Below are 15,479 nucleotides of genomic sequence, written 5' to 3'. Positions count from 1 at the left end.
GGCATTAGTCAGTGTTAGAATAATATTACAATAATCAGAGGTTGAGGCTCACCCTATTTAGACTGGTCTAACAACACTGTTGCTCTAAACAGAAAACCCATTATTAGCCTCTACAGTATAAGTAAAGGTGATAATACACAGGGCAACTTTTTGAGCAATGTTGCTGGGCAATCTTGCCGAGCGATTGTTGCTTGGGCACTTTCTCATTGAAAATGGCCAATATATTTCTATCTGGATAATTTAGATCGGTTGTGGGCCCTGTGTCTCATCTGGTTGCCCGTTGACGGCAACATTGCCCATCAACATTGCTCAAAAAGTTGCCCTGTGTATCATCAGCTTAAGTGTACGTGGGAAATCACAGCATGATTATACAAAGTTACCATTAAAGGAAGATAAGTTGGTCAGCTTGGTTCTATGGTAATGGTTGTGACCTCTGGTTAGATATAATCTTACCTTAATTAAGTGTGTTCAGATCTATGGGGACTTAGTAATATATTCTGGAATGAGATATAGAGTACGGCCTTCTAGAATATTAGTCTAGAATATTAAATGACAAATAACCAATTGGCATTCCAACCTAAATTCGAGATCGTGATAAAATGGAGTCAGATAAAAGTTTAATTGGAATTAAATTACTTTACCACGCTGAAAAGACCGAACATGAGGAACCTTCACCTGCTTATTGGAAACTGTTGTTGGGTTGGGCCTTACAATTCAAGAAGGTAAATAGGGCGAATTTTAATTCATGCTTTCTTTAATAACAGTTTATTCAAAGCTAGTTTAAAACATCCAACTTTTCATCCAACCTGTATTATAATAATAATTTTCAGGGCTAGAACTTACTTTGTAATGCACTTTTGGAGAAGACGTACTCGTTCCCAGAGAGCCTTCTGAGTCCATCCTGAATTGAAGAAAAATACACATCAATATATCTGACTGAAATAAAAGAGAAAAAGACTTGAGGAAGCCAAAATATCGTTTCCAGCCAACATAATCATAACAACACACTTAAGCACAGCACTACCACGCAACCCACAACTCACTCGCGCTTGCACACTCTCATGAGAAAAGCCATTTATCAGGCCTGGAGGATATTAAACACACAGAAAACAGATCCAGATTCAAATAGACTCATCCAACACTTAAAACAAACTCTGTCTGAGATGTTGCAGGCGTAGGATAATAGAACTGTACATGCATAAACATGACACACACACATCCCGTCTGTAATGATCACAGGCTTCCAGCTGCACTATCTCAACCCGGATATTTCACTGTGTAATTGACCTCTGACCTTTCCCTCAAAAGGTCACCAACCAAAAAGGTCATTTAAACTCTTGAGATTTGTGCATTGCATCCGCTTGACCTTCATGTAACAGAAAAAAAGTTACAATTATGAAAGGAAGTGACCTGAATCTGCCTTGTAGTTATTTAGCATTTTTAGGATTCCGAGCTACATTACCGTTTCAAAGTTTGGGGTTATTAAGATATTTAAAGTCCCTGTAAAGGCAATTCTAAAAAAAAATTCTAAACGCATTATAAATGATAGAAATGTATTGCTAAAACATATCACAAAGACTGTGAACTGTGAAGTACTGAATTGTGGAGTTAGACCGTTAAACAGTTTTTCACTGTTGCTGTTTTCCGGATTTTTTGGGCGGGGCTAAAACGGGGGCTCGATGACGCACTGGAGCCCCTGAGCTCCTGGACACGCCCCTACTCGATGAAGCACTGGAGCCACTGAGTCTGGCCCCTCCCCTAACAATATAAATAGAGCACTTTCACAGTTTGCCGCTCAATTGCGAGTTACTGTCAGTACTATTAGTTACTACAGCCTACTTTGCTAGCTAGCTATGCATTCGTCACGGAAATGCGTAATACATGAATGCGATCACGTATAAAACAGATCGGTGTCCTTATTTAAATTTCCAAAAAACGATCACATCGAGAAGAGGTGGATTCATTTTGTGAAGAGCCACCTTGATGGAGAGCTGAGGATCACTGCCATCACCCGCCTCTGTAGTGATCATTTTACACGGGATAGTTTTATAAACTTTCGTCGGAGACAACTGGGATTCACTGTTAATCTGCTGTTACTGGTGAATGGGGCCGAACCGACTATCTAACGCCTCGGCCTTCATCCTCCCGTCGCGCCGACAACTGGTGCCATCATCAGTAGTGCGTGCCCACCAATGAGAAGTTGCCTTTTTTTATCATTCAAATTTGGCTGGGTGGCTAATAACACATTTTTCTATGGTGTGACAAACTCAGAACACATACTTAATTTTGACTTTACAGGGACTTTAAATGTTTTTCAAAAAAGTCTTTAAGGCATTTATTTAATCAAAAATACAGATAAAACAGTAATATTCAGCTGTAGACACATAACTGTTCTGTATATTCAGCTATAGACACAAATACACTAATGAAAAAACACATTTTTCGTTAATATCTTAAATGAGTTTTGTTTTAATACGTTTTTTCGTCCCAAGCGAACGCTCCACGCGTGTACCGCCACTAAAACGGTGTTTGGTAAAATCTGGTAAAATCTCTGACATGAAATTTCCCTGTCCTATACGTCTTTCTGTTTGTAATAAATTTCTTCAACAAATGTCTAAAATTACAGCAGGCCTGTAACAGTTTTTTTTAAAAATTGCTTACACACAATTTCTGAAACTATAGCTCTATTTCTCAAAACTCTACACAGAAAACCACAAAGTACACACACAAGATGTTTTGCAAAAGCAAACACTTCATTCAAAACTATTTTAACTCTTCTAAAAAATTTGTTTTTGCATAGTAACTCTACACAGAAACCATTAAATGATTAGCCACATACACACCAAACTAAACTGAAATGTAAAACACTCCTATATTGTGTCTTTTGCTTGTTCAGTGTAGTGGTGTGTACAGGAGTTTGTCACACATACATGTATGAGCATACATACACTTTATTTACAGTCTGTATGCACAAATGATAAACTTTACATTTATTGAACTGAACTGAATCAACACTGAACTGACTCGATCTGAATAATGACACTATTAGCTTGTTAGAGCTTTACAGCAGAATTTGAATTTGTTTCTATTGTGTAGCTGCTTTGAAACAATCTGTATTGTTTAAAGCGCAATAGAAATAAAGGTGACTTAACTTGTCGCATATTCAGTATATATTTATTATTTACAAAACAAACAGAAATGCAAGAGGGAAAATAATTCATTTCTTTCTGAAAAAATTGAGTTTTGATTTCTAAGTCATCCATTTATGTATAAGTGTTTTCACACGAGCGTTTGATGTAGGTAATCGGAAAATAAATGTGTAGTTTAAATGGCAGTGTTTATAAATGAAACACAAGAGCTGTTAGTTTTGAATGATGTAATGTCTTATGTAGAGAACTGTGTTAAGCATTTTGCAAAAAGTTTGTTTTACAAATGCAAACTGAGTGTGAAGCATATAATGTGCTTGCAGTTTTGCAGACTTGGTCAGAGGATTAGATATATGAGTGAATGGCTTCACTGAGTGAGCCTCAAGAACCACTTTTAGTGTCTAAGCATTTTTTTTTTTAAACTGTGAAGCAATATTGTAAAGTGGTATAAATAAACATAACGTGACTGGATTGGATAGTGCTGAATTGCAGAGCTGGTTCAAACACATCTACACCGCTATGATCAGATGCTTTCTTTACTGCTGCTGTTTTCTCACCGCTGTTATTTTTCTTGTATGTTTATTTTGTTATTGAGAGGAAAGTGCACAGCACTTAGAAATTCACTTAAACGGCACTCTCATCAGTGTGGACGGCGTTGGGATGTTCATTAACAGTGTACCACAGCAAAGGTATTTACAAATTCCTTTTACCTCTAAGCAAAGAATGCCATAGTAACACTTTGGATCTGTTTTCTGGCTTCTCTCAAAAACTGGCCATGATTTATTACATGGTCAATTAGGGGGACTCCCACTTCATTTGAAAGTCTATACCTTCTGTGTCTCTTCACTCCTCTTTCATTCTGCTATTCTCTTCCTTTCTGTTCATGTCTTCTTTCAATTTCTCCTCTTATACTTTCAACTACACCACTTTACCAATCTCTGCTCCCCCTCCTTTTCCCTATTCTACTCTTCCTATACCCTCTCCTTTCTTAAAGGGCTCCTATTATGATTTTTCACTCTTTCAACTTTAGTTAGTGTGTATTGTTAGTGTTTGAGCATAAAAAAGATCTGTGAGGTTACAAAGATTAAAGTCCACTCCAAAGGGAGATATTTTATTTAACATAATCCACTTTTTAAGAACTACAACAAACAGCTCGTTTGGACTACAACGCACGTTTTCCAGATCTTATGAAGTCATAATGCTCATTTAAATAATCCCCACCCACGGAATAAGCAAAAAAGTCGTCGAGGCCTGGTTGAGCTCATTCTTATTCATATTTTTTACTTTTTTAAATAGTTTTTAGGTAACACTTAATTTTAAGGTGAAGTAGTTACACGTTACTACATGTACTTACCATAGTAATAACATTAAATTATGCATAATTACAAGTAACTAACCCTAAACCAAACCCTAACCCTAATCGTAACTCTATAGAGTAATGTAGTAAATTAATATTATTTAGTACTTATTTGAGTAAGTACAATGTAACTACTTCACCTTAAAATAAATAAAGTGTAACCATTTTTTATATCGATAGCTGTGCAAACCATTTTAAAAATTGCATTTTCTGTGAACTGACATCATTTTATGTGCAACTGAGAATATGAAAAATGATAGTTTTGTTTGTTGTGTTTGGATTTTTTTATAAATGTTTGTGATTTTTGTAAAATCAATAAAAAGAGCTGTAAGCGTTTTTTCCTGATATATTAAAATATCGCTTGACTGTGTCAGCTATTATAAAACTACTGTTAGGACTTACTAAAGACACGCAGTGAAAAATTGGCATTTAAAAGGCGTGAAGAGTTATTTTTTGGAGCAGCTGACCTTATTGCATATGCATTTGTAGGAGTTTCTCTTTCAGATGCAAAATTTATTGAGGTAAATATTTAAATGAATCACGAAAGGTGATTTACTAAGGTTTGCGTTCGTCCTAATTTCCGCTGGTCTTGGTAGATTGCGTTGGTCAATATCGAAATGATCTGTGTCCTTTAATTTGCGCGTTGTCAGTAGATCACGAGCAGAACTTTCCACTCTCATTTTAATGGGATTGCGCTCTCACACTATTTTGCCCTGTCTAGTAAATATGGCCCTAACAATTAAGCAGTTTTAAAAGTATAAACAAAAATGGAATTTTTAAAAGTACACATATTAAATGTCATAATTTCTAGAAAAAAATATTTTAAATTCAAATGCTAATATGTTTTATAACTGAGTATAATTAGCAATTTCAATGAACTTTGTCCTTGTTCTTGGCCTGATATTACCAAGCTTTCAAGGACTGTGGGAACCCTGCCAACTAACAATCTTCTAACTCGTGTCTGCAGCCAAAAAGTAAACCGTTAAAACTCCTTTGTATTTGTATCCAGCTATATCAGGAAGCTGATAATTTGAGCTTGACTGTTAATCACTGCATCACTGTGCATTGACATACTGTTCAACTTGTATCATGCTGCCTGAAATCCCAAACTCTCAAATCAGTGACCTCTGTGCTGCGTGTCCCTGCAAACCTCTGTCCATGTGAAGACTCTTTCAGTCTAACAACTCTTTTCTTCTCTAAAACATTTTAAAAGTGGAATACTTTCAAAGGGGGAGACATGGGGATGTCAGACAGCGAGACTAATGTGTAAACAAGCGCGGCACTGTCGTCACAGACTGCTGGCTAACTGTGAAACACACTGAGCCAATGTATCTGTGCCACAAAAATAAGAGCATTCACATCTACTGACTGCAATTGACATACAGTCACACACTCAAATAACTTTTTCCTGGCAGAGCAAGTCTGAATATCTCCTGTAATGATTCTCTGCTAAAAAAATCTGCTCTAGTTTTTATTTGCGTAAAGGAAATCTGTTTGTGGAATTTCTCGGCTGTTTAATATTAATCTGTACTTTATGATGTTTTTGTACTGTATGTGTTTGAAGAGGATTTTAAGGCTATTTCTATGTATCATGTAGGGATGTGAATTTCTGCCAAAAATGGCAGATTTTCATTCGAAAATCGAGGAGCAAAAGTCGATTATCGTTCGAAAATCGAAAAAAAAAAAAAAAACGAAAAAAAAAAAAAACAACCCCGCACTCTCACAATGACAGAAAGGGAGGTCAATTCCATCTTTAGCGATTTGTCATCAAACAAACTGTTTATTAATTGAACAAGTCACATGTTTTCGTCGTTTTTAACATAGTTAACATAGAATAAAAAAACAATAAGCACGACAGTCCGTTTTTGCATCGCCAAACCAGATGCTCGTTAGATAAAAAATATGTCATATATATCATAATAATTTTATGCGAACCTGCCTTGTTACTGCAAAAGCCTACTTTTTAAACACATTAGTTTCAATAAAAACTATTCGTGTGATACAACTGCGCAATACACACACATTACCGCGGGATGGATGGTGTTCATTTCATAAACAATGGTAGCTTATTTAATGTAGCCTATAAATTAATGCGTTCAAAAAACGTATAATGTCATCATACTTGTAGTAGTGCTATCGTCGCGTAATAATCTATTTGGTTGTAAAATGTATTACCTGAATGAAATGAACTCGAATGTATCGTCCTGTGGAATCATTCATTCACCGACAGCATACGAAGATGTTCAACTAGATCTTCATCGCTAGCAAAAATATTATGCATTTGCAGATTTGCTTTCACTAGACTAAACTATAACTGTTAGGCCCACGGCCACTTCATCCAACGCTCTTGATGTTCTTAAATCTTCCTGTTACGACTCCGAGTGTGAATTGGAAGCGCTTCAGAGGATTCAGTGCGTGCAGGAAACTGAACAGACCATTCAAACTGATTAGTGAACCGATTTAGACAGATCTGCCAACTTGTTTGATGAAGTCTTTGAACAGAATCGACTCAAAAGAGTGATTCATTTGTGAATTGAGCATTGCTCATGCCCATAAAACAGATGCAGCGCGCTTGGAATAAACTATGCATTTAACAGCATGTATTAGATAAATAAAGTAACGAGAGGAACGTCGCCCCAACGTAAGGAAGTAAATGTAGCCTACTTTGTAGACGGTTACTACCATAGACAGTAAAGGTTACTACCCAACTCTGTTGGGAGCAGAGTTAACGGTCACGGTGCTCTTCCTCTGTTGTTTGTTTACACTATGTATAAAACACTGGTATCCTATCGCGCAGTAGGGGGTTTCATTGATGTTAGTGACACCTTGTGTCCCCGACAGGAAAATACCCTGCTGCGCGATCTGTGACAGTTGGCGCGCCGTCAATTATGACACATTGGAATTGCGCGAAAATATAACGATATTCGAAAAAGTAATTTTATGATCGAATTTCGAACGCATTTCGACTATTCGAAGATCGCGACTCATCCCTAGTATCATGTGGTTTGAGATGACTTGTAGTCTGTTGTGCCATTTCATTCCAAACAAGAGTCATATGATGGAAACAAGATTGTCTTGCTCTTTTAAAATAAAGATTTAAAATGATAGTAATAAAATAAAATTATAAATAGGGTTAGTAATAAAATATAATAGATTTAAGAATAAAAGGTGAATGCTGTAATAGAGTCAGTATTAGACATGCTAGATGACCCATGAACCTCCACTTACACTCATGAGCCCCCCCACCAGGTCATTGGTGTGGGGGTCATCTTCTTTTGAGGCCAGTTGGGGTGAGTAGAGTTCAGTGGTCCGCAAAATCTCCAGAACACGATCCAGAGCTTCCGCTACTGTCACGGGACTGCTCTCCTGTGCTGCGTTAATGATATTTATCACCTATAAAGGCAACAAAATACAGACAGACTGAAGACAGAGGGTGAGAGACAACTACAAACCACTAATCAAAGGTTTAGATCCGTAAATATCTCTGAAAAGAATTTCCCCTTTTGACACTTCCTTTGCTTCCATTGTCACAAACAAATCTTGAGTCATGTTCAAGTAATCATAAATATACCACAGCAGACAGACAAAGGTGTTCAGCGCGTGTCTCAGGGTTTTGTGCCAGCTGAACTGAAGTAGAACTGAAGTGGCAGAGAGGATTAAAAGTTAGCCTTTCAATTTTAATGGATGGATATAAAATGTAAAATGAATTAAAATTCAGATAAATCCATATTACTGCTATTTTTTAGCTAGAAAAATTAGAAAAAAGTATTAGCTTGACAAAGGCTTGTTGGAAAGTTTGAAAAGTTTAAAAAGCGTTGAAACGATATATAGATGATAGATAGATCGATACACCGACAGACAGATAGACAGAGATAGATAGACAGGACGGCAGATAGTTAGATAGACAGACAGATGGACAGAATGATATATAGATAGACAGATAGAGAGACAGAAAGATAGATAGACACATAATTTTCCAGAATTTCTGTGAATTGCAATTCAGTAAATTCCTCTTCCTGTCATTCACTCAAATTTAACAGCTTTTTGTTTACTATAGTTTTTGATGGACTACTTCTTGTCAGATGATTCTGTATTGATGCAGGTGGTTATAATGGTCTATAAAGGTCTTAGTGTAGAAGTGGTTGTAATTATCTTTAGTGATGTAGGGGGGTTATAAAGGTTTATGGGCTTTTTGTATTCAGGTGTGTATAATAATGCAGGTGTACCTTAGTGATCGGAGCCTCAATAGTCATGGAGTGGATTCGGGCCATAGAGGAATATCTGCGATTCTGTAGACTGGGAGCTGAAAGAGAGAAAGAGAGAGAGAAGAAAAGAGCTCTTTAAATAGCTCCGTCTGCGTCAGAGTGCAATGAGACTGTGGGTGTGCTGATGACATCAAACTACGTCACAAAACCAGAGCTCTATCTCTCACACAAACACACACACACACACACACACACATACACATACACATACACATACACACGCACGCACGCACACACACACACACACACACACACACACACAAGCACACACACACACACACACACACACACACACACACACACACACACACAGACTCATAAAACACAAATACATTAAACATACACGTGCACACATAAGCACAAATCTCTAGGCTTTTTTTCCCATTTCTCTTCTTAATTACTTATAATCTGTTAAAGGGATTTCCCTTATTTATGGTGTATTCTGATGAAACGCATCCTCCCTTTCTCTTACCATCGCTGCTGTGAGAGCTGATAGATCTGCCGTCCACAGACTCTTTCCTCCGGTCCTTGTGACGTAAGGAATTGCACTCTGGATAAATACAAAAGAGGAATGAGTGCACACGTACATAAAGAAGTAACTACATTAATCATCTCTTACACAACCAACCAGCTTCACTATTTTTTACCTTCATCATCATCATCATTACTATGATCTACATCATCACAAGCACAGCAGTGATTTCATGAAGCAACTGACACTATTCCCTTTCTCAGAATAATAAAAGACTAGAAAATGCAATTATTTTAAGATAAAAAAAAAAAGAAGAGCTTTTTGCCAACAAACATTTAACATGGGTTTGGTTCATACAGGGATAAAAATGTACCCCATGTGTAAAATGAAATACTCTGCAGTATCTTTAATGGTGTGCCAGAGGTCCTGGACATCTTGTTCAGATACAGATACAGATGGCATCATGGATTCGATCAAATACCAACAGATAAAATATCTAAACCTGACAACCTCTGGGAATCTGCAGGATCTGGAGAGATTCTGTATGGAGGAATGGTCACTGATCTCTTGTCATTTGTTCTCCAAACTGATCAGGCATTATAGAAGAAAACTCAGAGCTGTTATCTTGGCAAAAGGAGGTTGCAAAAGTATTTAATAAAAGGGGGAAAATAATTGTTCCCAACGTGTTTTGGAGAAAAAACATTACTTCATAATGTGATTTTCCCCCCACTTTCAATTCTTTTACTTCAATAAAAGGTTAGAAGTTTGCATTTTTTTTTTAAATAAAATACCAAAAGTATAAACATTGCAGATTTTTTTTACAGCCATCTTTGATAATATTTACCAAGCACTTCTGACCAACACTGTATATATATATATATATATGTATATATATATATATATATATATAGAGAGAGAGAGAGAGAGAGAGAGATTTATATACATTTATATAAATATATATGTATAATATTTTTTAGATTTAATTTATACAGTTAATTTTTATTTGAATTAAATTATTTAAATGAATCCACTTGTATAAGGACCCCTCTTTAATAAATTAGGAACACTTTAAAAAAAAATCTGTTTTTCATTTTGCACCATTTTTTTTATTGTAGTCTAAACAAAAATAATATTGATTCTTGCCATAGAAGACAGCACAAATGATGTGAAATGGTGACCACTGTTACTTTTATTGTGTCATGTAACATAAGCACATGCATGCAAAATTATTGGCAAGCAAATTATTATGGCTAATTTTGATAGTCCCAGGGTGCAGTGCAGCCATCTGTCTATTCTGCACGATGACCTATCTCTCTATCTTTTCTCTCTACTTCTCAATACAATATTGATCTGTGCATTTTCAATCATGCTTTTGCTTGCTTCACAGCATGTCACACAAACCAAATCTATAAAGACCTGTTATGGGTTCCAGTGTGCTAATTAAGCAATCGTGCATAAGGGATTCAAACACAGTAAACAAACAAAAAATAGATAAAGAGAGATGGTCTGGTATTGTACCTGATTGTGAGTTTTCACCACAGCTTTTGTCTTCTTTGCTCAACTTATGAACCTGCAAAAACAGATCTCTGATCAGCTCTCTCTCTCTCTCTCTCTCTCTCTCACACACACACACACACACACACACACACACACACACACACACACACACACACACACACACACACACACACACACACACACACACACACACACACACACACACACACACACACACACACACACACACACACACACACACACACCTGTACTTGTTTCAGCTCTTACTGATCTCCGTTCAAACTGTCTGGCAACAATACAATGACAAATGTGCAGTTGATATCAGGTGACAATAAGAGGGTGGCTCTTGGCCAGAATAAGCTACAATATGCTATGGAGTTGTCACACTACCAACATTTTAGTAGCCCATACCAATACCAGTCTTGATACTAATTTCAATACTATAGCAAGAATAGAAATGCTAGTGAACAAACTCTTTTATTTAAAAAGTGAAATATTAACATAAATATTAACGCATTAAATATGATTCAATAAAATATTAACTTAAATGTAAAAATTGTTAAGTTTAATTAAATATAAATCCCATTAAAGGTCAGTAAGATTTTTTTATTAATACTTTTATTTAGCAAAGATGCCTTAAATTGACTAAAAGTGACAGTAAAGACTTTTATACTGTTAAAAATTAATTCTATTCATCAAATAATCCTGAAAAAAAATGAAGCACCACAACTCTTTCCAACATTGATAATAATAAGAAATATTTTTTGAGCATCAAATCAGCATATTAGAATGATTTCTGAAGGATTGTGTGACACTGAAAACTGGAGTAATGATGCTAACAATTCAGCTGTCATTGTAATAATAAATTATTATAACTTACATTAAAATACAAAACAGTTATTTTAAATTGTAATAATATTTCACAATATAACTGTTTTACAGTAGCCTTGGTGAGCATAAGAGACTTCTTTCAAAAACATTATAAATCTTACTGACTCCAAAAATTACAGCAATTCACGTTTAATCACACATTGTGACTGAAAACCAAGCATCTAAGAAAATGTTTTATTGCCCGTCGTTTGTTGTGGCTAGTTAGGATAGAGACCCAGATAAACATTGAACAGAGGATTTATCACAATGTCTGGTTTGTGCCTGATCATTGAGTTCACCTATGTAGAAATCCTGCCCGCTGCAATCCATTTAATCCTTTTAACATGATCAAGTTTTGAATGAAAGAAACAGGATTTTCGGTCTTAGGTTAGAGATTAGAGAGCACTGCCAAAAATTAATCCATGCAGTGTGATGGTTGCGCTATAGTAAAAGTTACATGCTATTGGCAGAAATAGAATATGGCTATACTGCATATACTTTCACACAAATATGTGCACAAACACACACTCAAAAATAGATGCCATGTAGGTAAGAGGATTAAAGAGCCTAGTTACATCGTCCTGAAGGATGAGGTCACAAAATCTGATTAACCGAGACCACAGGTTTGATGACAAACACCCTCACTCCACCACAGGAGAAGATCTACTACATGCCCTCTGCTCTGATAATTACTGCATTACTTTCATCTCGATTGATTCTTAGGAACTTTGTAATGCGCATTTAATTTCATTTATTTCTTACTATCTCGGTCATGTTTTCCTGTTAAAGAGAAAACTTGCAGATATTAAAACTTGTTTCCAGAGAACATCATTTAAAAATGTGGTGTAAGTAAGAATTTTTTAAAAATATATTTTTGAAAGAAGTCTCGTATGCTCACCGAAGACGATTTTTATTTGATTAAAAATACAGAAATAGTGTGAAATATTATTACAATTTAAAATAACTGTTTTCTATTTGAATATATTTAAAAATGTAATATATTCCAGTGATGTAAAGTTGAATTTTTCCGCATCATTACTCCAGTGTTGTGATCTTTCAGAAATCATTCTAATATGCTGATTTGCTGCTCAAAAAACATTTCTTATTGTCATTAATGTTGCAAACAGTTATATACTGTTGTGCTGTAACAATGTAGTGACCCCAGACTTTTGAACGGTGGTGTAGATATTGTTTTTTCTTGTTTTAAATATTCTTTTAACAAAATTGTGTGGGGTTTATTCTTACAATAAGAAAAAAAGTATTTGCTAATAAGGTAAGAAAAATAAATTCAAATCATATTATTTTTGCTTTTTAAATAAATGTATCTTGTGTTAAGGAAATTAAGATATTTTTGTTGATTAACAAGACAAAAACACTTGCTAAATGCCTCATGAAAGCTACTTAACAAAAGCTTCAACTGACTCACCCCAAAGATTTGATTCTAGCCTAGTCTAGTATCCACTGCTTTTTGACAGAAACTAGGGTTAGTTACCATGGTAGATTTTTGTAAGGCTTGTAACAGAGAGTGTGTGTGAATGGTAATACTAACACCAGTGAGTAAAGCTACAGCTATTTCACACACGCGTCAGTGTGTCTGTTTCTCACAGGCCTTTCTGATCAGCAGCTCCACCTAATGCTAGAACTAACAGCAGGGTTTAGACTTGAGCCTGTGTAGGGTTATTAATAACCCTGACGCCCGTCTGGCTCTCTGACACTGGTCTGTCAGGATGGATGGTTTACTGTAGCTAACATTTCTGCCCACTGCCGTTCCCATGAGCCTTGCACACTTAAAAGTTTTTATGCTAATTTGGGAGCTCAATTAATAGCTAGGTCAATATTTATTGGATACTCACTGATTAAAAGGAATCTTAATGAAAATACAACATGGGAAAGTAGATAAGAAATGTACCTGTCTGTGGTTGTCACCGTAAGGCCTCTTGATGGACACAAAATGGCGAATTTTTCTAGAAGATAAGGAAACAATTGACTTATTTATTGTAACTGATGTTACAATAAGAAAAACTTTTATTGCTGCCATCAACCATTTATTTAGAACATAAAAATAAAGTATAATGTATACTATTAAATATTTAATTTATAAAAACAAAAACTAAATATTTAAATAATTGATTATATATTTGTTTTTTTTACTATCAATATTTTTTAAATACAAATATTTGTTATGAAATTAAAAATGTTATTAAATTAAATTAAATAATATAACATTTAATTTTAATGAAATATTATAAATTATAATTAATTAAAATTTGTATCACTTTTTTATGATCATGTGACTTACCCTCCCTGGCCAATCACAGGAGTGATTCTGACATATTGCTGAATACTGTCCCCTGACTTCCTCCGTGAGAAATAGATCCCCTGCCATTCCTAAGCAAGCAAACACAAACATACGTACAAAAAAACAGCTAATAATTGAATAAATGATAAGTATTGTAAGGTTTATAACAAGTTGCACATTGCTAAAGTCAAATATAATCTAATATTATGACGCTCATAAATCAATGTGCTGTGGCCGGCTGACCTTTCCTTTGTTGATGCAGGTGTTGATGGTGTCCACCAGGTCGGCGCTGTTCTTGTCACTCTTAGGTAGATCAGTCAACTCTTTACCAATCACTTCACCTCTGTGATAGCCCATCATCTTTTCAAACGCTGGATTTACATACTAAAAATACACAGAAGAATAAAAGCACCTGCATATCAACAAGTATGCATTAGAGAAAGGGGAAAATATTATGTGTATTATATCGTATTCTATTTTAGAAAATATTTTTTAAAAGTCTAAATATACTTTAAACTATACTTTTACCATTTATACTTTTTAGACAATATACTTAGTCTAAAAATACTTAAAATGCTTTAATATTTAAAATATAATTATTCATTTATTTTACCTTATATTTGTTTGTCTACAAAATAAAATAATATATTTGAATTATGTTTCAAAGTTGAATAAAAATCTTCTTCTTAAGGTAAAAGTGTATTAATCTGGCACTGTAAGTGACATAATCAACAAATACAAATTATAGTAACACTTTACAATAAGGTTCATAAGTTAACATTAGTTAACTACATTAGTTAACATGAACTAAGAATAAACAATACTTCTTCAGCATTTATTAATCTTAGTTAATATTAATTTCAACATTTAGTAATATGTTATTAAAATCAAAGGATGTATTTGTTAACATTAGGTAATGCACTGTGAATTAACATAAACAAACGATGAACAGCTGTATTTTTATTAACTTACAATAAGAAAGATTAATAAAAATTGTAACAAATGTATTGCTCATTGTTAGTTCAAGTTAGTTAATACATTAACGTCTCGGTTACGTATGTAACCCTAGTTCCCTGATAGGGAACGAGACGCTGCATCAAACGCTGTGGGAACGCCCCTGCGTTGTGCGTCATGAAGCACGTATGGAATCAGCCCAATGGAGAGATGGAACGTCATAGGCGGGTGACGTCATCGACCAGGAAACTATAAAGCACCCCATAAACACAAGCGCAACAGCTTCTGATAGGCCTGAAGGAAGCGCTAGCGGGAATGCCGGGAGTATGGTGGAATGACGCAGCGTCTCGTTCCCTATCAGGGAACTAGGGGTTACATACGTAACCGAGACGTTCCCTTTCAAGGGAACTCGAGCTGCGTCAAACGCTGTGGGAACGCTAATACCCACGTCGCCATAGGACCAAGTGACCGCCATGTGAGAACTAGCGCACAGAGGACGAGAGCACCTGTGCCCCAGGGGTAGAACTTAAGTCTAGGTTGTAGAACTTAATGAAAGTATTCGGTGAAGACCATCCAGCCGCATCACAAACGTCACTGA

General features: G+C 35.5%; 1 protein-coding gene across 7 annotated transcripts in view; it reads right to left on the bottom strand.

Annotated features, from left to right (window-relative positions):
- pde8b (phosphodiesterase 8B) overlaps positions 1-15,479 on the bottom strand; it is a 93,478-nt gene that overhangs the window by 25,685 nt on the left and 52,314 nt on the right. For all 7 annotated transcript variants that reach the window (XR_013187539.1, XR_013187523.1, XR_013187517.1 and 4 more), the window contains exons 8-15: positions 14,171-14,311; positions 13,928-14,016; positions 13,538-13,592; positions 10,759-10,810; positions 9,241-9,318; positions 8,730-8,806; positions 7,732-7,896; positions 844-901 (exon numbers count right to left, since the gene is read on the bottom strand). Coding sequence is in view for 3 of the 7 variants with exons in the window: in XM_077194211.1 (XP_077050326.1) it covers positions 844-901; positions 7,732-7,896; positions 8,730-8,806; positions 9,241-9,318; positions 10,759-10,810; positions 13,538-13,592; positions 13,928-14,016; positions 14,171-14,311 (715 nt within the window). In the remaining 4 variants the exon portion in view is untranslated. The remainder of the gene's footprint in view (positions 1-843; positions 902-7,731; positions 7,897-8,729; positions 8,807-9,240; positions 9,319-10,758; positions 10,811-13,537; positions 13,593-13,927; positions 14,017-14,170; positions 14,312-15,479) is intronic.

The sequence above is a fragment of the Siphateles boraxobius genome, unplaced genomic scaffold (assembly GCF_051911475.1).
Source record: "Siphateles boraxobius isolate OS27281-9 unplaced genomic scaffold, OSU_SipBor_1 11, whole genome shotgun sequence".
In the NCBI taxonomy this organism is placed as follows: Eukaryota; Metazoa; Chordata; class Actinopteri; order Cypriniformes; family Leuciscidae; genus Siphateles; species Siphateles boraxobius.
The sequence above is the reverse complement of the archived record's forward strand: the minus strand, read 5'-3'. Positions and strand labels throughout refer to the sequence as shown.